The sequence below is a fragment of the Trematomus bernacchii genome, unplaced genomic scaffold, assembly GCF_902827165.1.
Source record: "Trematomus bernacchii unplaced genomic scaffold, fTreBer1.1, whole genome shotgun sequence".
In the NCBI taxonomy this organism is placed as follows: domain Eukaryota; kingdom Metazoa; phylum Chordata; class Actinopteri; order Perciformes; family Nototheniidae; genus Trematomus; species Trematomus bernacchii.
The window spans coordinates 479,765-505,908 of record NW_022987609.1 but is presented as its reverse complement, the minus strand read 5'-3'; the positions used below and the strand labels follow the sequence as shown (position 1 = coordinate 505,908).

Below are 26,144 nucleotides of genomic sequence, written 5' to 3'. Positions count from 1 at the left end.
AAAACATAGCCAGAGATTGACAGAAGAGGAAAAGGGGAACTTGGCTGACGATACATATTCCTCTCCAGACTGCACGACGTCTCCCAAAATCAACACTCCTGATGTTTCTCTAACTGAAGGAGCTATCTGGTCTGGCGGCAGGTTGAGCTGCATATGACCAGTCTGCCGTCTGTGGGTGAACTTTTGCCTGTCTGATCCTTCCCCTTCATCATCCTCTTCCTCCATCCCTCCCTTTCCTACTCTGGTTGGCTGTGTTTTGCTTCTTTGCACGATGAAAACCACAGCACATAAATCCTGACAGAAAAAGCAGCAGCCCGTCCTCTCAGAAAGCAAACACCAAAACTCTAAAAACAACCTTTGGTGTTGGCGTAATCCAACAAAGCCACAAACATAATTCAAATGTTTAAAGTAAAGGCTTAACTAATGAGTTTTTAAAGACCAAAGCTTATACCAACATGACTTATTGATTAATACCAGTGTTGAGTATATTTGTATACTGTGTATGTGACCAGTCCTATGCCAGAAATTACAAATCCCCCCATCATTTTCTAATTTGAAATATAACTCATAATACTTAGATTCTAGACACTTTAACCGCCTAAAGAACCAATATGAATTAAAACGTCAACACAGAAATCAAAAATACAATTTAGTGCTGGTTTTCCTGATTGGTGTTATGTAGCTGTGGTCAGAGAAGGCCTAAATCATATCATAGGAGGACCATATGACTTGAAAAAAAACATATGATATATAATAACAGGGCCACAATAGAGTGGTGCAGTGATGATGTATTTTTGGAGGCCGACCCAGAAGTAAGCTGCGCATGGGTTCCCTCGACAAAAAAGCAATGGGATTTCTCCATAGGATTTTGGAATATTGTAAAAAATAAGATCTGTGGAAAACGAACCTGTTTGATAAATGCACGTTTTGTTCAGCCGGATTTTCGAATCATAAATCTAATCGCCAGAAGCTAAATGCTAACGTTATGCTATAAATGAACTACAGCCGAGTACAGCAGAGTCGCACGATTCAAAAATACAGATTGAAAATTGTACAAGTTGAAGCGTTTGTTTTAACAGCTTGCAAGAGCGCAGGTACTTGCTTTCAAGCAGAACAGGGGCAAACAAACTTAGCGGGAGTGTTTACGTGTTCGGCGTAATGACATACGACGTATTTAATGTCGTAGAACAAAACGTGATCCGTCTCTTAAATTTGTGTCAACCACAGACTTTATTTCGAGCTATTTTCAAAAAAACCTGTCCAAAAAAAACGTTGACTCTGAGACGAGGGAACCGGAAGTGGTAAAATGCTAACTCACTTCCAGGTTTCAGGACTCGTTCCTGCACCACTCTATTGGTCTGAGATATTGACAAATCATATTTTTCAGCACTTTAATCCTCTGGAAAAGTGAATGCACTAGCAGCGCTTTCACACCTCGTGCACACATACAGTAGATCCTGACTCCTGACCCCTCAGAGACACTGTGAGCGACCTGACCCTGCAGGGAGGAGCAGCTGCCCTCCACTCCCCTCATCTCCCCCTAAACTCCCCCTCATCACACTACAGGCTCAGCAGCTCAGAAGTGGGTTAGCGTGCCAAAAGAAAAACACACTCAGCATGTCTCATCCGGTTCCCTTCAGAGAGACAGGCTGCTGCTGACCAACTGCAACAGCTGAATACGCTTTTCCCGCTCTTTTTCAAATATTGTCAGTTGACATTCAAATTTGAATCAGTTAGTGCCAACAGATCTGCTAAAACACCATACATATATTATATGGCACTTTCTACTTCTACTCCACTACTGCTCAGGGAGAGTACACAAAACAAACTTAGAAGTTATAAAATATGATGTACAGGTATACAAATTAAAACTACCCTAACACTTTTTACTTATACAAGTAAAACAAAAACGATTTGTTGATTATTTTTGTGATATTTTGATAAATATAATGCTATACAATTCATGTTTCCAGCTACTCCAATGTAAACATTTGCAGCATTTCCTTTCAGTTATTTAATAGTTTGCAATAAAGGTTTGACAAAACAAACACTTTGGGACCCTATTTAAAGTAAATTTCTCCCTTAACATAATTGAAAATAATAACTAGTTGCAGTTTAAATCAAAAATGGATAGTTAAAAACTAACTTCAACCAACTATAGCAGTCAAATCCTGCTTTGACATTAATGCAATAATGACCTTTTGATGTAATCAATAATTTTATAACAGCCAGAGGGGACATTTTTCTACACAGAGCACTTGTACATTTAATATTTCATACTTAAAAACATGTAGTTAAACACCATTAGCACTGCAGGACATTTACGTAAAGGAGCATTTACAGTGGGGTATTAGTACTTTAATTTAATACGTCTAAATACTTCCTCAACCACTGACAAGACATCCACATGTGATTTAAAATGCTATTTAAAGCACAGAATATGCCATCATGACAAACACTGATGCTCATTGAAGTCGTCCAAAGAAGTTTTTTTGATGTCTAAAATAAGGAAAGTGATGTTATTTCCATTTATAACTCTGTCTGGCTCAGGGATTTTGCGCAGCAGACAAATGGCAAAACATCTGGATTATCTAATTTTAGCTTCGACTCAGACAGCCTGGTTTAAGGGTACGCGACCCGAGTGAAGTCGGAGTTATAAGCTTGAAAGTTAAAGTGGAATTATTTCTGCTTTGCACATGCTTGAAGTCTACAATTAAAAGCCTTGATGCCCGTAATGTGGAAGAACGTTTCCGTCCTGGATCTGTGAGCGTTTTCTTTTCCTGTGTCAGCCTTTCCACTAATATTTCAAAGCTTTAACTACAGGTCAGCTGTGGAACAGACGTCTTCTGCACAATATCGCCTTTCACTGTGTAGTCAAGCTGCTGGATGGATTTCAATACCGAAGACAGTCGTATGAAAGTGTCTGAAAAGCAACATATCCCTCACTTAACTGGCTGCTGATGTTTCTCTTTTTCCTTTATAACACGCAGCTTTTAGAGCGCATTTGATTGGTGGTACATCCTGGGTATCACAACATTTAGACATAGAGAGACATTGACACATTTCATGACATCTCGTCTCTGTCAGGTGTCATGTTAATAAGTATGACTGACAATAAACTGAAGATTATAGGTTGCACAATTGTGGAAAAAAATACTAATTTGGTTTATTTGACTGATAGAGCAAGTGCGATATGTTTGAAATATTAGGGGAATGATCATTTTTGAAACTCTATTTGCACTGAAAGACATATTAAAATGATCATGACATGATTTTTTAAGAAGATCTGTACCAAACAAGGAATGTTTGAAACATAGGGATTTTAGCCTTTGCAGACCATTTACATGCACTAAAACCTAATTAAATTGTGTCTTGAAGGATAAAATAATGAATGTGGTTGCTTCCTTGAGTTTTCATCAGACCGTCTATGTCCTAAAAGCCTCTCTGGATTTTGTGGTTGAATCGCTATTAGTTATTTATATATCCTTATTCTGTGATGAACCAAACAACCATGGATCCAGGAGACTGTAGAGATGACAAGTGATGACAATCAGTCCAGACAAAGAGCTACATAAACTGTGTATAAAAGACAATAAACACGGACAGGACAGACGTTTCTATAAATGCAACTGTCAATTTCAGCCTAAAGTATTTACAGTGAATTGGCAGCATGTGCTTCTCTACTCCTGAACTTCCTGCTGTCAGCTCAGTTCTTGGAAGCTGAACTGGAATGCAGCCGGGGAAAAAAAGAAAAATGAATGGGAATTTGGCCAGCGGCGACCTTGAGTTGTTGTGGGGTCAGCGGTGAAGTCATTCTGGAAATCCCATAAACAACCACTCCCTCTTTGATATCAACACAGGAGGAAACCACAATCCCTGCTTTCACTCTTACTCCTAAAACATCCGTGTGAACTCAGAGCACTGCAGGTGTGATGCAACAGTCTGTCACCTGACATGACCAAATATCACATCCAAATTCAATATTCTGCAGGATATTTCAGCTTAAAGCTTCTCAAATTTGAGATGTTGGTGGCCTTTTTTTAATTTGTATATCTTTGCCAAATTAACATATTTATTGATGGTGGCGTAAAACAATAATAAAAGGTCACATTTGGTTTTGGTGATAATGTTACATTTCCTGAAGGCGCCATATCACCAAAGTTATTTCGATTCATCCTCTGGGGACTATTTCACGGTATTTTACATGGTTGTTGTTGAGACATTTTATCATAAAACAATATAGTCAAATCCAGAGTGCCAGGCACGAGATGAAAAATCAGGTGGGATTCATTGATTGGAGGACAAGAAAGTCCTTGCATCCAATAGTTACCGAGATAACTAACCCTACTTAACTTGGATTCTAGCCGGGCTAAGAACATCATTACCAATTCAACTAACCCTAAACTCCTATGGGTCTTTCAAAAGCAAATAAGATCTTTGGTTGAAGTGCCATATCATTTCTTATTTGCAATTGGAGCTTTGAATCAATCCAAACTGAGATGACCCCAGGTTAAAAAGTCTGATCACTGCACGATTGTTAAATCTGGCAAACAGCAGGGAGAAGGTCTTTAATATCGGCCGCAGTTGGGCTTTTTGACAAACCAGCTGGGTGTAGTCGCCATGCATAATGCAATGCCAACTCCATCCATCCCCCATTAGCTATAGTGGAAGAGTTGGGGGGCGCTGCACAATTAGGCCACCACAGCCCATGGGGAAATGGCACTTCAGTCAGAGAGCCTACAAAGATGGTCATGTAGAGGAAATGTGACATAGATTAACCCTTTCAGCACAACAATAACGGCGTTAACTAGGGATGGGTATTGTTTGAAATTTATCGATTCCGATTCCGATTCCGATTCCGGTTCTGCTTATCGATTCCGGTTCTTATGGATTCCCCGTTTCGATTCCAAAATTGTAAAAGAAAGAGGTCAAATGTTTAGATAACAAAAATATCTTTATTCTTTTAAGCTTTAACTGACATTTTTACAAATAAAAAATATACATGCAATACAAATGTATTGCACAATAGCTGTGCTTTATTTTAACTGAGCTATGCCTGTGGCAAGCTACACTGTGCCTTGTCTTTTTATTTTTTAGTGTAGTGGAGCCTCACTTTAGAGCGTTTACCGCGATCCATCTTTGGTGTTATGAAGTGACTGAGCTCGTGAACTGTCTACGGGAGGGCGGGGGGAGCCTCTCTGCGGGGCAACTGTGGACTTACATGATGCCGTTTAAAAAAATTAAGGGCGGTGCCGGTCGTCAGCGGGACGCATCTGTGTGATTCTCCAGAACAAACAGATGGCCAGTCCGCCCTTACCCTGTATTCCACCGGTCACCGCGGCGCAGTGGAATACAGGGTCTACCGCGTTTAGGAACCGTTAAGCAGAACCAAAATTGTGTATTTTGTATGGGTACCCGGTACCCGGCATTTTCTTATCGGTTCTCATCTGGAACAGAGTTTCGGTTCCCAACCCTAGCGTTAACACCAATCCTCGGCCAATAATTGGATGAGTGTTACTTTGGAGCTTCCTGTGCTCAAGGGAAACAGACTTGAATGGATAGTCTCAAATCTTGTGTTTATTATTACTCTGGATGCTAGAGGATGTGTTGGATACACAATAGTATTGTAAGAGTCGGGATGCTGTTTATCGGTGGGGGTAAACGGGAGAAAAAGGCCGGAGAAAGGTCAGGATATGAGAGGTCTCGGCTGGCGGCGCAGGTTTATATTAACCCAGGGTGGTCCGACATGACTGCAACACGCAGAAATGTCAAAGAAGATATTTGGGCTGTAAGAGGGAACACACACAGGGACGATCCAGAGGAGGCCTGGGCTGTGAGAACCGGCCTGGACAATGTATTTCATTGACGGGAGGAAGACAATAAAGCCTACAGACGTGAAGCTCCTCGCTGCCTTTTTCTTGGCAGAATACCCAGAAAGAAACCAGCAAATAGAACAAAACTCTCATCCCAATAAACTAATCCAGTGTAACATCCTGACATTTTAGTGAAATAGCTAAATTCCCTCTGTAAAAATCCCTACAAACACAGGCGTGATGTGGTGGGGCTGAGCTGGGAGTCTTCCCGGCATTTTTGTGGGCTAAACATGCAGCTTGGCTTGCACTAGAAAGACATACCAGACGTGTGAAGCATTCAGCGCTTTCCTGTCTGAAAGCTCCAGAGATGGCTAGCAAGAAAATACAACAGCTCAAGCTGCTTCCACATGAAGTGCTGTAGTATATTGGTCTTTTGTAGAACAGTTTAACTTAACTATAACATTTTATATTGAGTATTGTTTGTGGTTGATGTCCTTTCTTCTGTAGATATGTATATATATGTATGTCACTCCCCAAGCCTGATTATGATTATGTTTGGAAACGCTACAGATTTACGGTTGATGTAAGCATGTGGAGATGGTGCTTATTCGGACATCATGCCAACGTCATAGGGTCAAATCAGCTAACTCAGTGACAGTCAAAGACAACAGGAGAGATGTTACTTCCTGCTCGGTTTCCCCCAGGTGTTTCCTCTGGTCTGAGGTCAGAAACACACCGCTGACGACACCCTTTGGCTTCTGTGACCTGCAACCCCTCCCCATCCCTCTTTGGACCTGAAAGCTAAACAAGCTAACCCTGACACTATCAGTGAGGAAGCAGAGGATACTGGAAACTATGGGACATCAAAATTGTTATTGCTTCACCTGTAATGGGACTGGAAATGAAGTTACGAAGACGATCCGGGCCAATTTCTTGCTACTTTTTTCTCGAACTGCGTGAGAGAAATACAAACCCAGGAACACTTCATGGGCAAAACACAATGGAGGAGAAGTGAAGCTTGGGATAGCTGCCTGAACCTCAGTTAACAATGCGGAAACATGGCAGTGAAAATGACTCTCTGGAGAGTAACAGCTCAGCAGTTCTGCCAGACTCAGTGAGAAAAGAAAAGAGAGGAATTATACAGAAAAATTGAATCCAGTCACGGCTCATTGGTATCTTTCGCCCCAAAACCACACTATCCAGGGACAAACACAACAAAGAAACAGTGAGAAAGCTAAACAAAAAATGAGGAATTCAGGCTGATGTGTATGTTTAGTTAATGCTTACAAGGTCCAACGAATATGGCTCACATCTGGGGAGACTAACCATTATTTTCCTAACAATAAATCAACTTTTCAGTTAATCATTAAATTAATAAACAACATGTCTGTCACGATTTTATCCAGAGAAAACTGTGCCAGAGACGACGTCTTCAAATCAAAACCCTGAATCCAAAGATATTAAGATAAAAATCTATTTAAAACTGAGAAAAAGTAGCATATCCTCACATTTTATAACTACCAATTACTGCTTGAAATGTAACCAGTTTGATTTGATTTAACAAAATTGTTTTATAGCAACATTTTCTGTCAATACATTTTTTTTCACTTATACAACTTTTTAATACAGAAATATCCAACTAAATAATCCTCTTTTGTGCCGCATTGTGTCGTCCTTTTACGTTTTATTGACGCTTGAAGTAGTTTTTAGAGATGAATGTCGTGACTCAGGGTGTCAGAACACAGTCAGCAGCACACATCACCTCCTCTGGGTTTTCCCCTTTCCTCTGAACCTGCTTTTCATTTTTTTCGAGGTGGACTGACGCATTTCCTGCCCTGTGCCTTAGACCCGGTTCTGGCCCAGCCCCGACCAGAAGTCTGCCCCCGCACACAGGGGAAGGGAGGACGGAAAAGGGGGAGAGAAAGAAGGGAGAGTATGAGGCAGCGAGTGAGTGAGAGGGATGGAACAAATGAAAAGCAGATGCTTGTCCACGTGTGATTCAGCATTTCAAAAACGTAGCTATGAGAGCATGTGGAGAGCATGGATTCCTCCCTTTATCTCATCTTCATTTCCAATATTTGTACAGGGACACAGAGTCATTTCTTTATTCCCCAGATGACGACAAACGCACAGCTGTGTGGTTGAAATCTTTTCTCCCATTTCCTGATCCATGGGGTGATAAACATGCAGCTGATGTTGATACACCTGGAAACTACCCAACCAATCCCCCCCACCTCCTAGCAGACTCATCATCAGGGGAGAAATTTCATAGAGACATGACATTAAACAGTGAAATCCGTAAGTCATAACTCTCTTTTTTCCACTTGTGTCAGGCTATTTTTCAAGAGTGTGGTGGTAAGAGCAAGTATAGGTCATTGTGTCTGTGGATCTGCTGACAAATGACGCACAGACACACAGTCGCTGTCACACTGAGAGACACTGGAGGGCAAATCTCCTCCAGCGAAGTCGTAAAAACACAGCTGAGAGATAGAGAGGCCGAGAGTCGCTGAGGAAATTGCGTATTTTCCAATTAGTCCTCTATCTCGAATGTCAAGCGGTCAGTGAAATACAGTCCAGGCCAAACACTGTGCACCGCTAACAAGAACATCTGATTGTGATAAATCAGATTTTAGAAGCTTGAGCGTCTGTGAAATGTTTCTTGGTCATGCTCTCGTTAACAAGGACACATTTCAAACAATGCAGCCTCTTAAAGCAACAGTTTTCTGGAAAGGAGCTTATTGGCCTTTTTTACAGCATTAGATGAGACTGTGTGTTAGGCTAAATGGGCTTCAGCAGTTGGTTTAGATGCAGCAAATGTACTTAATGTGGAGACATATAGGCTGTTAGCTGTTTGTGTTGAGCTCAGCCTTTGAATGAGAAAAAAAACCCTGGTTGTTTCTGTTATTTCCTCTCAACTCTCTCCTTTTTCCTTTCCTTACATTCATGATTCGTAGCAGACACGTAAGGAAATGTGCTCCTTATTGAGTCTTTCCATTTACTTTCTGTGCAATAGTGATGCAGAAACGACACAGATCTGTGGTTAACACAAGCCTAAGAGATGTCCACGTTATGTTGTACAACATAAAATACATCAGTAAATACGCAGGTGGTGAATGTCCGAAGCTTCTGTCCGAAAAACATTGGCTGCTAACAAGTGACTAAATGTCATCACGCGGAACATTAGCCACCTTTAGCTTAGCGGTGGTGATGCGCAGCCATGTAACCGTGATGTAGTTACTTTATAGCGTAGCATTAGCTTTTTACTTCTGCCGATTGGTGAACAAAATGTGTGGAGTGTTATAAATGTGTGTTTTTCAAAGATCTTATTTTCTGGAATTTTCCAAAATGCAACAGGAAAATTCCAATGCTTTTTGTCGAGGGAGTCTTTTGCAATGCTTACTTCCGGGTAGGCCTATTACAATAAATCATCACTGCACCACTTCTGAAATTCCCTTTGCATTCTGCCACGTTACAGCAAGAAAACGGTTAGCTTAGCCTAGCATAACAACATGGGAAAACTGGCCTTTACTGCAGTACAGCTCTACCTAACAGTATGGATAACCCACCAGGAACATTAGTCAGACTATTAATATCAACTCAGAATTATCGCGCATTTAATAACCGGATGCCCTCTGTGCACTCAGGTTGCAGCTGAAGATTAACTCCCTACCAGAGATGGGGTCGTTACTAAAAAAAAAGTAATATATTACATATTACTTTAAAAAAAAAAGTAATATATTACACTACTTCGTTACTCTCTACATAAAGTAACTCGTTACTTTACTCGTTACTTTACTCGTTACTTTACTCGTTACTTTACTCGCAGGGCCGGCCCGCCCCTCCCTACAGGCAGATCACGCAGACTGCTAAAGTTTCAAATGTTCTCTTTAGTTCAGTTTCCATTGTCGCATAAGACTGATTCAGATAGCTCTGACCATGGCTGTCCTCTGTCTCCTGCTATCTGTATTTTGCGCAGTATATCTCTGAACGATGCGATGGTGATTCCACTGTGCAAATGGGCAACATTACCTCTACTATGAAGGATGCTACAAGCCTGTCCATCTCTGCTTTGGTTACCGGTCCTCCAAATTCTAATTTGTGCTGCTTCAGGGGTCGGCGGCGACTCACAACATCCTCACTCTGGGTTCGGGGGTCCTTAGCTATTAGCTTCACCTTAGCATGTGTTCTTTGCAGGTGTTTGTTGAGGTTTGACGTGGTGTTTGCAACAGCTTCTGAATTCCTGTCTATTCTTCGGACGAACTCAAAATAATGGGCATACCTCCACCCCTCGAAAGTTATCGCTGACTCAGCCATGTTTATGCAGCACTGCACGTGGAGATGTGGACGCGCAAGTCGCGCAGATTACGTACATATAAACCTGCGGCGGAAACCCCTCTTGTCTGTCAGTGTGATTATGACTGATTTTATAAAAGTAACGAAGTAACGTGTGTCGGGGCAATGTTAGTAACTGTAGTGTGATTACTGAATTATAAAGGTAACACGTTACACTACTCCGTTACCGACAAAAGTAATATTATTACAGTAACGCGTTACACCCAACTCTGCTCCCTACGTTAGGGGTCAGAAAAGGTTGAAAGAGCACAGATGATACTAATCCTAATGTGATTGATTCCTACCACCTGTTGTTGCTCTGAAACACACATTTCCAACATTTTTCTCATGTTTCAAGATGTTCTCTGCCGTGACAAAACATATGATCAGGTTTGTCTCTGGGGCAAACTGGCAGTCCTTCTCTTACATATTAACGTGGAAAAGTGGATTTTTTTTCTCCAAACAGCAACAGACATCGGATATCCACGGCCGTGCAGAATTGAGATCAGATGTTCCCTCTCCATTACCATAATCCAATCTGCTAGGGAAAACAAATGCCGAGTAGTGAGCGATTTTGTTCGCCCCGCGATGTGAACCAAGACCAAAAGGCTTGAATTATCAGCGTTAAAAATCTGCTCTGTGTGTTTCCAGTGTGTGTGTGAGACTGGCTCTTGTTTTCGGACTCCCCTGCCTCGCATTAGTCATTGCTGGGCTCATTCAATGTGGTTTGTGATAGGAATACTAATGCAAATTCAGTACAACACGTTCATCATTTCAGGGGCTCAGGATGTTGCCATAGTGCTGATTCAATGTCTGCAACCTGTGGCAACACCGGATGGCTTATTTGGAAAAAACAGACGAAAGCAATTGAGCTAAGTCTGGCTATGAGATTTTTATCCCACTTAATAAACTGTTCACACACATGCCGGTTGCACGCTGACGGATTGAGGTCTTTGTCAGCTCTCAGGATGTCCGACAGAAGCAGATTAGCAGCGTTCAGCATGCGGCTCCATGCTTTATAAAGCTCTTTGTGTGTGCAGTGTGTGAAACGTCTTGCTATTCACAAAAATTAAATGAGAGGGACAGCCAGGGCTCATGTGGCGATCCCCTCTCCTCCTTCAGCACAAAAGACTCAGGGGTGACATCATCTCTGCACCCCAAAGCAATTCACCAGGAAATAATCTGCATTTACACAAATCATCTATTAACTTCCTGGATATAGAATAAAAAGGCACAATACAAAACCATGCATTAATACAAATGTTCAGGGACCTCGTGTTCTGCTAGGTCTTTAACCGAAGATATATGTATTTTTGATAACAACAATTTAGAGTAAACTACTGAATGTGTATTATTTAGGGAGTTAACAATGGAGTAATGTAGGTCGGGGGGGGCTCTACTTTCTGCATGTGCACAAATATGAGTGTTTTCCAGGAGAAACTGTCAGCAATGTGTGCCAGCTTTTCACTCAGCCTTCATATGTGGTTGCTTGGAACAGCTTTACACATTTGATTTCCAAATATAACAATCTGGAGGGGATCAAATTCACTTTGATGGAGGGTCCTAGAACTGCCAGATGTACTGCTCAACATGGAAAACATACAGTATATTATCTGCACCACATGTACAAATGCCGTCTGTTGCACATTGCACTATAGTGTATCAGGTATATCTGGCTAAAAGTACTACAGTCTGATACAAGTCATGTCTTGCAGAAAGTCTCACCTTGGTGAAGGTTATAACGTTCTGCATTGCCGTCTCTGAGGCTGCACAGTTCATCTAAATGTATTGAACATCTAATAAACAATAAATATGGGCTAATGCAATATTCAAATCGCATGAAATTACCAGGAAAAAGTGTGTAAATGTTAATTCTGAGGTAAGGAATATGGTGATGTATAGATATCCTGGCCTAGAGATCATATTCTATGGACTTTCTTTGGTACAGGTCGTCTTGAAGAGGCCCTTTTATGCCTTTGGGGGTTGTTCCCTTTCCTGTAGTGTCTTAAATACGTTTTTGTGCATGTAAATGGTCTACTAACATAGTGACATCACTCTGTAACACTTCTATTGACTAACACATTGTACGTGATAGGCTAAGGGGCGGGACAATTGACTAATCACAACAGAACCGGAGAATAATTATGCAAAAAGTGATCAAAACCATCCGACATCTTGAGTCTAATCACCATTGTAATATCAGCCAAAAATAATCGCAATTAGTTGTTTTTTCCAAATCGAGCAGCCCTAGCTGTTTCTATTCAAGGTTCAAGGCTTTTATTAGTCATAAGTACATCGACAGTGTAGTTATGAACATCTTAGGTCACAGGCTCCTCCAACAGTGTTTTGTCCACCCCATTTTTACCAATGAGGATAGTCTGAAAACAGCTCTGTGTAAAATGCGATACAGTTCAACAGCGCCTTAAGCAACATCCCCTAAAATAATCATGAAGTTGAATCAACAGCAGTTAAAAGGGGGGGTTTATTGCAGCACTGTTGCAGTAGACTGCATTAGCTTTAGCGTGGTGTATTAATAAACTAAGTAGTAATATATATCCTTCAAACACTAATAATATATGTGCAGCTGCTCTCCACAGTACAGTACATGCTTGGAGCCTGGTGAGCTTCGAGGCTTCAACTGGCAAAAGCCCTTCATCTGGTCTCATTTAAAATAAAAAGATTAAAGGCTTTCCAACTAATGGTGCTGTGCCTTCTCAGTGGGAGGGCAACAGCGCCGTGATGAAGATGCCGTGTGCATCATTGGATCTGTTTGCAGTCCGTCACATCGGTATCAAACCTGGACGTTAAACCTCCAGGTGCGACACCTTGCCGTTTCCAAAGGGATTGAGCGGGAGAATGTGGGCCAATCCCCGATTAAAAGACGCGCCGCATGACTGTCAAACTCCACACCGCGGATGTAATCCCCGTCACTTTCATTACCTGCAGGCGTTAGCTCGGGGCACAGAGCTCACTGACGGCCTCAAACGAGATAGAAGGGGTAGAAATGCCCACTGAGCCGCTCTCGCTCATTAAATCAAGCACATGGGTGAAGATTAAAATAGCAGAACAAACACTAAAGGGTGGGGGTGAAGGTAGGAGAGTTCAATAGGTCGAAACAGGAAGTAGGCTTAAGCGAAAATATTTGTAGCTAGATATTCAGTAAATCTAAATAACGTTCAGTAATATTCAATAAATTCAAGTACATTTCATTCAGATATTCAGGAAATATTAAGCAATTTCCCACAGATATTTAGTAGATGTTAATCCATTTCAACTAGAGAATTATAAATCAAACTACAGCAGATATTTTGAAAGTCCAACCCATTTTAACTGTTGATTTCATTAACATGTCATTATTTTTTTATTTAGTCGATTTATTCAATATCTTTTAATCAAGTTGTTTGTTCTTAAGACTCAATTATACTGTATAACGTGTCACTTTGTTGCCACCATTTTTGGAAGTAACCAATGGTCACATTTTTCTAGGGTGTAAATATTAGGTCTCCACAATAATAAATGATATACAAATCGCAAAATGGACGAATACGATGTTCAGATTGCAGGAAGAACAACATTTGAAAAAAGGTTAAATATGTGTGAAAATAACATTTATGAATGAACTATTGTGGAGATATCCCGGCCTACAAACAGAACAGACTTATTAAACCCATATTTGTCTGGAACAGATGTCCGGCAGTGGCTCAGTCAGTAGGGGCTTGGACTGGGAGCTGTAGGGTTGCCGGTTCAAGTCCCCGACCAGACCTAAAATATGGAGTGTGGACTGCTACTTGGAGAGGTCCCAGTTCACCTCCTGCCCTGCCGTGGTGCCCTTGAGCAAAGCACCGGACAAATTGTGCAGCCAGATATAAAACTGAACAATCTTGTCTATAAATGATTAAAATATCAGCTGCATGAGAAGATGGATGCAAAAGGAGACCAGCTAGATGTCTGCAAATTGTTGCTTTATTATAATATGGCTGCGTCCCCTCACCCATAACTGGCCGAAGTCACAGCCTGGTTGTGAGGATCACCGCCGGCTGAACAGAAGGACCACTGACACACATTCAAGATGGAAGGAGGTCAGTCTGAAATAGAGCAGAAGCAACAACACCTCGCAGAATAAATCCCTTCCAGCTCCATGCAGCTGGAGAAGCAGATCTTCCAGAAACCAGAGAAACGACCTCCAGCTAGAGCCGCTCCATGTGAGGGGAATACGCGATAACACTGTTGAATATCGCTATAATGATACATCCTGCATGCACAGAAAACCAGAACTTAAAATCATTCGGGTTGTGTTTATAAAGTAACTAAAGCAGGCACAGCTAGTCGTCCACCACAACCTGAACCATACTTGCCAACCTTGAGACCTCAGAAATCGGGAGAAATTAAAAACCACCGCGCCGGGGCTGTTAGAACTGTTAGCGCCAGAGCCTCGCAGCGGGGAAACTGACTTTTAAAGATGAAAAGAACATCTACACATGCTTGTAGTTGTAAGTGCAATGCCTTGCTGCCTGTAGCACCATCCTTGATGGAGCATGTGTGTGGGCTGGACCTGTATTTTACAGGAAAGGAGTGAGCAGAGTTGTCCATTCTTGTTCTGTGACTATCTTCCTCACCATGCTGAACACCCTCTCAGATTTTCAGTTGCGCGCGCTACTAAAGAGATGCGCTACCATGGAAACCAAACAATGGTGTAGCTGTATTAAAGTCCGAGTGGAAACAGTCGTGAGTAAATCTGATTTTGTCAGAAATCGGGAGAAATGCGGGAGAAATATGACCCCGGGAGGAAACCGGGAGAGGGCAGTGAAATCAGGAGACTCCCGCGAAAATCGGGAGGGTTGGCAAGTATGAGCTGAACATGAGCAACAAACCGAAGAAAAGGAGGACTTGGTTGGAGAAAGAAACTGGATGGAAATGTGTCAGCTCCATAAAGGATGATGTGGATACAATCATGTATTTTATAAACAGGCATATACACCACAAAAAAGCAATATATTAAAACAAAGAATATTACATTTGTATTGAAGAAAAGAGGCCCACTGACACAAATTCAAGATGGAAGGAGGTCAGTCTGAAATAAATCAGAAGATGCTGAAGATGTTGAATATTGCGATTACTAGCTTGTTGAAGTAGTTTGTTTCCAGCATCCTTTAATTGAACATTGAACTGAACACAAAAGGCACCAATAACAAGATCAAAAAGGGCGGTTTTCTATGTAATGACTCTCTTTAAACTAGCAAATAAAACATTCTTTGGTGATGCGTTTGTTGACAACAGATGAAATTGTTTTCTCCTGCAGCCTTTCTCCCAACCTCCCAAAAGTCTCTCCTGAACTGAGATGAACCCGGATCTTTAAAATTGAACTCCAGATTTACCTGCACCACTTTGGATGTTGTGGTGCCATTATGAATTCAACATGCCTCGTTGTTGTGTGTAGATTCTTATTTATGAACAGCAACAGACTCCGATATGAAATCTGGGCCTTCCTCTCGGTAACATGTATTAAATATGAAGCCATGAAGCCAATGTAATCCTTCTATAAATTAATTTCCTTTTCCCACAGAGAGAGAACCAGGCGGAAATGCATCTTGAATATATATTTAAACTAATATAGAGGCAAATTACTTTCCAGGTCACTCAAGGATGCACAGGATGCAGAAATGAACTCAACTTACAAGCAGTGGGATGAAATTAAATTGGGTAAAAACAGCAATCAGAGCTTTTGTTTTTTACATTTTCATACTGAACATGGAAACTCGTTGTTTAACGCAATAAAAAATAGCAATTATGACAAAACTAAAATACAGTCTTCGTGTTTAAAATGTTGTTACTTACAAAAGTATTTTAATGTAAGAATAACTAGCAAATAACGTACTTAAATGATCTCATTCAAGCTGCATTTGTTTGGCTGATGTGGTGATAAACTGAATATTTGGGGTATTGGAAGGTCTGTCGTACAATGAAAGATATTGAAGTTATCTTTTCTGTCTTTTGTTTTTTAAAACAAATGGTTTACCAATAACATTTTGTTGCAGACCTAGTGTTATCATCTATTTACATTTTGTGGAATCATCCATTTTTGGAGCTGCAAATGCAACTTAAGACTTATTTCATATAGATTAATTAACATGCCAATTGTTTCCTTAACCAATTGATGAATTGTGTTGTTTACGTGTTTAAAAAAAAAAGCGAATTCATAAGGACTTTTTTGTGATTAAAAATGGATTCAGCTCCCGTGCATTTAATATCAATTTCACCATTTCATACATCCATTTTACTATGGACTATACCAATATCAGAATATCTGCATTTTGTTGTCTCTAAACTTGTACTGTAATAAAGCTCAACTAACCCATTTTGTTTTACTATACATCATCCAACCTTAACGTAGTTATCCTTTGCATTCATTTATGCTTTACATTCAATTAATCGACTATAAATAAAAAGTATTATTAGTGTCTTCTATTCCGACTAATCAGGCATATTTAATTAATCTCTCACAGAGCTAGAAATGACCCTAAGATACTTTGCATTCCTTCACAGCTCGTGGAATTTGACATACACCCCCTCCCTCACCCTGTCATCTGACTTTGTGTCATGAATCCATCCATCCATCCCGTCACTCTCTCACAAACGCTGCCGACAGGTCATTGAACTTGGATTCCCAGACTCTGCTCCGTGACTTAATGACAAACCTCGGTCCTCCCCCCCCAGCTGTTCACAGGGAGAGGGAAGGATCATGGACGCCCCGGGCCTTTTCAGAGCCAGAGAAAAGAGTCTGTCTCTCAGCGGAAGCAGCAGAAGCTCTCTGGACAATAGTTATATTCTGCTGGAGGACTGTGTGGACGCCTGAAGGGACCGGCAGAGATGCTGAATACCCCGCCAAAAAGCAAAAAAGGGCGGTAATGAAATATCCCCTCAAGTTAAGCATCAACAGAAGAAGCATTCATAGTGGTTCAGGATCCGTAGTCATAAAACATCCTCATCCTAAAGCCCAAAATTGCTTTTTGATGCCTGAATTAGCAGAGACAATTTGAAAATTAAGTAATAAAAGTCCTAACTTTAAAGAGTGTGTATGATAAGTGCTTATGATATTTTAAGTACATTTTGCTGATACTGTAATACTATTTCCTAAGCCTCCAAGCACGTTATATGGTATAATGTTTGGTTAAAAATGTTTTTTCTTACCTTAAAAAGTCTTTAAAAGATGTCTGAAAATCGACTCTTTCTCCCATTCTGCAAATTTCCAGGTTCATATTAGTATTGTGTTTCTCTACTGTGACATGTTTCCATGCTTTAATGTTCAAAAAGCTCTTTATTTTTCTCATACTGCCTGTGCTGCAGCACCTCTTTTCACCCTCTGTCTGAAACCAGAGCCCAGTCTGCTCTGATGGATTAGCTCTGTTGTGATTGGTCAACCCGGATGTCCCACGATCACGTACAATGTGTTGGAGCGCTAGCCAATAGAAGCGCACGCTTTACTTAGTGATGTCACTTTTTTAATGAAGTAGACTAAAGGAGTCCAATGTTCAACACACTACAGTGTAAACCCCAAAAAGCATAATAGAAGTTGACTTGACTTGATGCGCATTTCCACTGCAGGGCCTCACACGGCTTAGTACGGTATAGTTAAGCCTTGGTAGCCAGGCTCACTTTATGCTGCGTTTCCATTACAGTTTAGTAGCTGGGGCAGTAACTATAGTAACACAGTGTAGGCGGAGCCGTGACATCATCTTCAATGTGAAATACAAAACCAACATCAACCGTTAGCACTCAAGCTCACAGCTCCTCATATCTGTTCAGAAACTAGAGAAAAGTTAAACAAGTACAAACCACAGACTGTCTGTGTCATGGCGAATACAGTCGCTAGAGATGTCCCGATCCGATCACGTGATCGGAGCCGATCACGTGATTTTCAAAAGATCGGAATCGGGAGAAAAAAATCGGGGATCGGGAATTTTTTTTTTTTTTAATAAAATATTTTTATTATTTTATTTATTTTATTTAATGTTACAAAACAAAAATGACCATGTTCACGTCTTAAAGTCATCCTGAGGCCTTAGTTTTGGTTTAAAATTACACAACATCATGTATGTGTTGCTTCTTTTGGGCTTGTTTTCATAGACCTGGTTGCTTATTTCTCTCAAATCTGGCAACAGAGTGGGCGCAGTGTCTAATAGTAGCAGTAAGCTAACAAGAGGCTACGTTCAGCTGGTGAGTCTGGACAGAGGAAATGTCAGGAGTTTGGAAGTATTATAAAATTGAAAGCGAAGGCAGTGTAACAGCCAGATGCAATGTTTGCAAGGCGGAGGTTCCGCGTGGTGGAAAGAACAGAGCTACGTTCAACACGACCAATCTAATACGCCACCTGAGAAACAAACACCAACAACAACACGACGAGTACACAGCGGCCACTCGGGTAACGGCACTGAAACAACCAACACTTTCAGAGACTTTTAAAAGGAAAGAGAAACTGCCCCAGAACAGTGAAAAGGCCAAAAAAATAACAGCCAAGATAGCTGAATTCATCGCGTTGGATGACCAGCCGTTATCTGTGGTGGAGAACGTGGGGTTTAAGGGACAACTTGAATGCTTTTTTCCTTTTTTTTCTCTTAATGCATTGCATAAAGATCGGATCGGGAAAAATCGGTATCGGCAGATTGTCAAAATCAAATGATCGGAATCGGATCGGGAGCAAAAAAAGGTGATCGGGACATCCCTAACAGTCGCTGGTTTATTTATGTCTGTATAGGCCGTTGTTGTGAGTGTGGACGGTCGGAGCATATACTGCGTTAGCTTAGCCGGTCTCCATTCAGAAAACACGCATTTTAAAAGGTTTTTCGCCTGCCGTCTGTCTGCAGACTTGTCAAAGCATTAATTCATGGTTTTTACTAACCGGTATCAGTATGTTGTTACTTCGGCATCATTTTGAAACGTGTATTACAATTTAATCACGGTCAAATATGTTCATTTTGTTGTAGTTGCTAGCGATTCTCTCACTAGTTTAGCATACTCAGCCCGGTTGTTGGCCCGGAAAGAACCTCGATTTTGGAGAGCCAGAAAAACTGTGAAAAAGTACCCACTAGCCGGAACTACGCATGGTGGAAACGCAACCAAAAACGGGCCGGGCACGGCACGCTTAAACCGCGCTGTAGTGGAAATGCACCACTAGAAGGCCTAGATCGCTAGCTGTAGCATAAGTGTTAGCCAGTTGGCTAGCAAGGTAGCTAGTTTCAGTAATGCAGGCGATCAGGAGAGAACTAGGCTACTAAACTCAGCTGCTTTATTTCAGAAAGACAAGGTGGAGGCAGGCTGGGAGAACTTGGTGGGTGGTAGTGAGTCAGGAGCGGCTGTTTAGCTCAGATCTCCACAGAAACAACGGAGAAAATGTCAATATGAAACAAAAATGTGTACATTATGTTTAGCCAAATTACTATTTCTAGAACTGCCCAGCGAGGGAAGCAACATTTATACAACTAGTCCACTTATCGCGCATATCCCTAATTGCTATGCCTCAACATTATCCTGCAGCAGTGTGTGAGTGCGACCTCAAATTAACATGTCAGTGGGGAGAAAACAGCTCAAACGTTGCGTGTTGCCACTGTTGAGCCGGAGCAAACACAAACACTTGAGTTCCTGCGGCCGTGTAATCATCACAGACCACTTTCTCAAAAACAGATGTGGAGCGCATCAGTGCCTGCAATCTCACATCTGTCTGGGACGTAGTATCCATAGAGAGTAAACACAGAATACACACAGTTTGGTCAAGAGATCTGAACATGACTGGTTATTTATCAAGTGCTTAAACATCCGAGTTAAAGGGAGAGAAGAAGAACCTTACTGTCAACTTTTTAGCTCTGTCCTGGTCAGAGTAACTGCTAAATGATTGAAACTGGAGCCAACGAATGGATACGCCTGAAACATGTGAGAGATAATAGTACAAAAATGTGCAGGAAATCAGTTCATGTATGATTTCACACGTGTGGGAAGCAGAGTGTCATGCCAATTGTCAAAGAGAAAGTCAACATTTTTCCTGTAATCTGGGCCTGCCGCTTCCTTCCAGTCATCCACCTCCAGGGACGTTACATAACGCAACACAGCGCTGCTTTTAGCCACACAAAGGAAAGCATTTGAATGCTCCATGAAAATACACAGTTACAGGCTTCAGTGGCTGCAAGAACATGCGTTTACTTAATCTCTTTCAGCGCCTCTTCTAGTCATTTAAACATCCTGGGCAGCAGATAAAAGAAACATAAAGTGCAGAACAGCTGAACACGGAGCGTATAAAAAGCATCTCTGAAGCCAGGGAGAAAGGGTACAGTTGTTTCATTCCACATGCACAGCTTCAGAGTGATAAGAGATAACTTTATCGACCCATTCAGGGGGAAAAAAGGAAACAGTGAGGCGCCTCAGAGCTTTAAATAATGAGGTGGGTTATTCTGCAGCCTGTAGCCTGGCTGCTTAGCATATGAAACACAGGAGAAGGTTAGCACTTCCTGAGATGGGCCTTTCTGCAGCCCAGATGGCCGTCATTAAGGTGCTGCTGCCCAGTCTGGAAGTCTTTGATTTATTTGGGAGCAGAGATTGGGAAAACACACACACACACACACACACACACACACACACACACACACACACACACACACACACACACACACACACACACACACACACACCACACACACACACACACACACACACACACACACACACACACACACACACACACACACAAACACACACACACACACACACACACACACACACACACACACACACACACACACACACACACACACACACACACACACACACACACACACACACACACACACACCACACACACCACACACACACACACACACACACACACACACACACACACACACACACACAACACACACACACCACACACACACACACACACACACACACACACACACACACACCACACACACACACACACACACACACACACACACACACACACACACACACACACACACACACACACACACACACACACACACACACACACACACACACACACACACACACACACACACACACAAATGTTCTACTTGAGTATCATTTTTGGGTATACTTACTCTATTTTATGCCATACTTCTTCTCCTCAAAATGTCTGGCGCACATGTTGAACTCCACTGTTTTCATTTGACAGGTGTAGTTACTTTTCAGATTTACGATAAAGACATAACATGAGGTTATAAAATAAAACGCATAGTTGAATGTATTGTAAGCCCCTTACTATAAAACATTGTCTAGATGAGGCTGCTTGTCATGTTTCAGATGAGTTGTTGGTTTCCTTTGTTAACTCAAAACCCAATGTCACATGAGAGTACTGTTTTCTCTTCTTTCATTCCCCATTAATCATCTCATGACCCCTCAGACTAACCTTATGACCCTTTATTTGGGGCTCAACTACTACATAAAACTACCTATTCTATAAAGTAGTTGAAACTTGCTCTGGCTCAACTAGCTTGAAGGACCCCTATTATGCTTTTTGGGGTTTTCCCTTTCCTGTAGTGTGTTATATAGGTTTTAGTGTATGTAAATGGTCTGCAAAGGCTAAAATCCCTGTGTTACATCCCGCGCACTCCCCGCCTGAAACACCTCCATTGGACTCCTTTGTTTTCTCCTCCTATACTTAACAAAACATAGTGACATTGTAAGTGATAAGGGGCGGCACATCTCTAAGGACTTTCTACTGGTTTTCTCATATAAATAAAGCGAATATGTTTACATTGTGGTGTTCCTGCTCACTTCATACTTCAGTAAAGTCACTTCTTCAGACTCTGAGGTCTCCCCTCTTGACTCGGTGGGAGCAGAGGACCAGGTTTAGATGTGGGTGTAGAAAATTCCTGCCTTATTTATGTAACATTTGCTGCACAGCGGTCAGGGCTTTGGTGCAGGCTGTGTGGGATAACCTTCAGTTTCCTCTGATCCAATGATTAGTTTAAACCAGAGCTGATACATCAATTAATTAGTCGATGACAGGAAAGTGATTGCCAATTTATCGTTTAGGTGATCTCATAGGCACAAATCCTTGAGTCACCTTAGTTTCAGCTTCTACATATATACTTTTCTTGTTTTATGTGCAATTAAACAGGATATTTTGGAGGGTTAAAACTGTATTTAATAGACAAGATAATTACCTGATTAATCAATAATGGAGAAAAAAATCATTACTTGCAGCTCTAGTAGTTTGAACTGCATCCTTTGGTCAGGAGATCTTTTATAAGGAGAAAACAATACAGAGAGACATCTCCATCCATAGCTTTAATTATGCTGGATTGGGTCTATGTTTTTTGAAGTAGGCTGCAATGATATAACCTACTTGACACTATCCTGTCAAATGCACAGGGATCAACAAAAGCTATCGCAGCACAAGAGGAAAAGCAAAGAAAACTCAACACAATGTGAGACTGAACAGACTCTGATTTCATGCTGTCCCCATGTGACAAGCATTGCTCATCATCATGCAAGCAATGACTGACATGGAGGCTGAGAAATAACTCACAAATCCTTCTGACTGTTCCAAAATTGTGATCCAGACACCATTTATTGGATCAATGTATACAAATCCCGCTGAGATTTTAAATCCAAAATGCAACATAAGAGAGAAGACGCATGCAAAACAAAGAAAATGCACTTGCTTGAAATGTCTCGGATAAATAATGTGAATAAACCCCCAAGAAATACTAGAAAATCGCACCACAGTCTTGCATGGGAATCACTGGTTGCGTCCAACAGTTAAAACGTGGATTCAGAGTTTTGCTCTTACCTAAACCGGGGAGAATCCTTAATGCATTCTTCAAAATCCACCGTCATCTTGGGCTGGATGGTGAGGTTTTAACACGGTTAAAATGTGGGATTCATGTCCCGGGTGTTGAGGAAAGTAGAGATGTTTAGTATCCGATACAGCGATGCGATCCTCCCGCCTGTTAGTGCTCCTGCAGCGGATCAGTCTCTCTCTGAAGAGCCGGAGCTACAGCACCAGCACTGGACCCTGTGCTGCCTTCATGGACTTCTTCTAACCTCGGATTTATAAGCTGCCACATCCGAGTTGTAGTTGTTGCCTGTAAAATGAAATGTCAAGGTTCAAGGAGGTTCAAGGCTTTTATTGTCATTTGTGCATAGCTACAGTGTGTAGACAATGAACATCTTAGGTCACAGGCTCCTCCAACAGTGCAACACAATAAAACAGATAATAGTGCAATTAGATAAAATAAATAGAATAAAATAGAAATTGTGCAGAATAGTCTATATACAAGTAATTGGAATATTGACATATATTTGTATATTTTTGCTTTTATTTATTGTTTATAAGGGCACTATTATGCTTTTTGTCGTTGTCCCTTTCCTGTAGTATGTTATACAGGTTTTTGTGCATGTAAATGGTCTGCAAAGACTTAAATGTTAACTTACTTACTTAAATATTTGGACATATTGGACACTAGTTCAACATCTGATGACATATGTTTGTAGGAGTACTGTGTTTTTCTTCTTTCCTTCCCAATGAATCATCTCATGACCCCTCACCTTGGGGTCTCAACTAATACATAAAACTACTTTACTGTATGTTAAGTAATTAAAGGGGACTTATAAAGCCTGTCCTGTCGTGTGTTATATAGGTTTTTGTGTATGTAAATGGTCTGCAAAGGCAAAAATCCCTGCGTTCCCTCCAGACGGAGTTTCCCTCCCACACACTTGAGTTTATTTCTATAAAATATAAAAAATCTCAAATTTCCCTTAAAATGTGAACCTGAAAATGAGCTTAATAGGGCTCCTTTAAAGTGGGTTCCAACTAAAGGCGAAACGTTACACATACTCAAGTCAATTCCTAAGTATAATTGTAAGGTACTTGTACTTTACCTGAGTATTTCAATTTCATGCTACTTTAAAGGCCACTTTTACAATTTTAAATATGATTTATTATGTATTATTCATAATAAAACGGTTTTGATCCATGGCTTAAATTCACAAGGTACTCCAGCTGCAACATTAAAGTTATGAACACATTGATGCATCGACAAATATAATTAAACTATAATACATTTGCATACATTGACTTTTTGTACGGATGTAAAATAATGCTTTACCTGAGGGAGTACTGAACTTTTACTTGAAAGTATACTAAACATATCTTAGCACTTCATCCACCACTGATACATAATATAACACAATAAAAGCAGGCCTTCACTATTTGGAAATACACTATTTACAAATACATGCATTTCACAATAATGTTTATAATTATATTGTATATATAATGACGCATTCATGCATCACTATCATGTTGTAGCTGGAAACAATACGGCTCTATTTACTTCCTTTATACATATACTTTGATATGATTTGTGCTAATGTAATGATGTAAACAGCATTTTATGTTGTAGAAGATTGAGGTAAAAGGGTAATTTAAGTAGTTTGACAACATTTCATTATATAATCTTTGAAGTACAGATGTAAAATACATTTAGTAGAAAAATCAAACATTTAGTGGTATAAAGTACATTTAAAGCAACATGTTTTCAATGAAATAGAGTAGAAGTAGCTCACGATTGTATGTCTTTGTTACTTTTCACCATTGATCACAGCAAAAATCGTGCTGTTTTGCATTCAATTCGTTGAAGTTGTAACATTTCCGACAGTACTTCAACGCACCAGGTGCTCAACCCTCTGCATGAGAATGAGTAGAACGCCGACGTCACGTTCCGTCTCATTTGAATGAATACAACGTGTTCAATAATCTCATATCTTTAGAGCCTGTTATGACATTCATCACTAATTTGTCCTTTGTCTTTGTATTGTAACAGCATCAAATAACCCTTTAAATGTACAGGTAAAAGCAGAAAGTAAACCACAGGGTCCGTTTTTTTTGTTGCGCAGATATTCAGGTCACTTTTATTCTGTAATTATTTGCAATTTTGATCATAAAAGACACAAAATAATGTGAATTTTTTTAGGCAACATATTCATTAGGGGAAGTGTGATTTGGTATTTCACACTCTCTGGTGTGTTAAAGGGGACCTATCATGCAAAATGCACTTTGTGATGTCTTTTATACATAAATATGTGTCCCCGGTGCATCGGGGAACTCACGCAGCGTCAGAAAATAAAACCCTCTCTCTTTTCCTCCGTACCCAAATCTTTTTAAAACAGGGGTACAACGAGCGGATACAGATTGCAGATTGCTGCCGATCTGACGTCAAATCGGCAGCGGACCCACAGAAAATTGCTATCAGAAACAATGCCTGACGTGTTTTGGACGTAATCTCGTCTTTGTTTACATTAGCAAGCCTCGCTAACACTCAGAGCTAACCTGTACTGTAGAGCACATGTGTTTAAAAAGCAGGAAATAAAGAAAGGAACTCACCTTGTGATAAACCCGCAAGAGAAAAAGCATTTGAGCTCCATACTGTTTCAGAAATAATCTTTGATGTGGTTTATGGAGTGTCCACACAGCAGCGTTAAAAAAATCTTGGAGGTGGGCGTATCTGAAGCTTGGGGATTTTTTGCGAGCAACGCGACCAACAACCAATCACATGAATCTCCCGCCCCCGACATACGAAGCAAAAAAGCCCGAAGTAAACTGGATATAAACTCCCCAAACAGGCAAAAACCTACCACTGTCTCTGCCACCTCCCTCCATGCCTGGCTCCTCCGGTTTGTATCTCGGTAGGTAAATAGGGACTGGTCATAAAGCACCGGGTGATTCCCTACCGCTAATTTCTCCTCCATTTTTTGGAATATGAGGAAATGACCTGCGGTATGTCTCTCCCAGTATACACGCGGTTTGATTGGCTAGCGCTTGAACTGTCAGATTTGCATAAACGGGATTTGATTGGCTGACGCTTCCACCTCAGCTTCAAAAATTGAACATTGCTCAACTTTTGAATCCTGAAAATCCTGAAAATCTCCGCTCTGCTTCCCACAATGCAGTTCGGCGAAAAGTGAGGCAAAGTGACGTCACCC

The 26,144-nt window shown here is 40.9% G+C and overlaps 1 protein-coding gene across 2 annotated transcripts in view; it reads right to left on the bottom strand.

Moving 5' to 3' along the window:
* Window positions 1–23,124, bottom strand: part of LOC117483512 (arf-GAP with coiled-coil, ANK repeat and PH domain-containing protein 3-like) — a 90,482-nt gene extending 67,358 nt beyond the window's left edge. For both annotated transcript variants that reach the window (XM_034131871.1, XM_034131872.1), the window contains exon 1: window positions 22,951–23,124. In XM_034131871.1, the coding sequence (XP_033987762.1) occupies window positions 22,951–22,997 (47 nt within the window). In that variant the 5' untranslated portion in view covers window positions 22,998–23,124. The remainder of the gene's footprint in view (window positions 1–22,950) is intronic.
* Window positions 23,125–26,144: the final 3,020 nt, after the last annotated feature.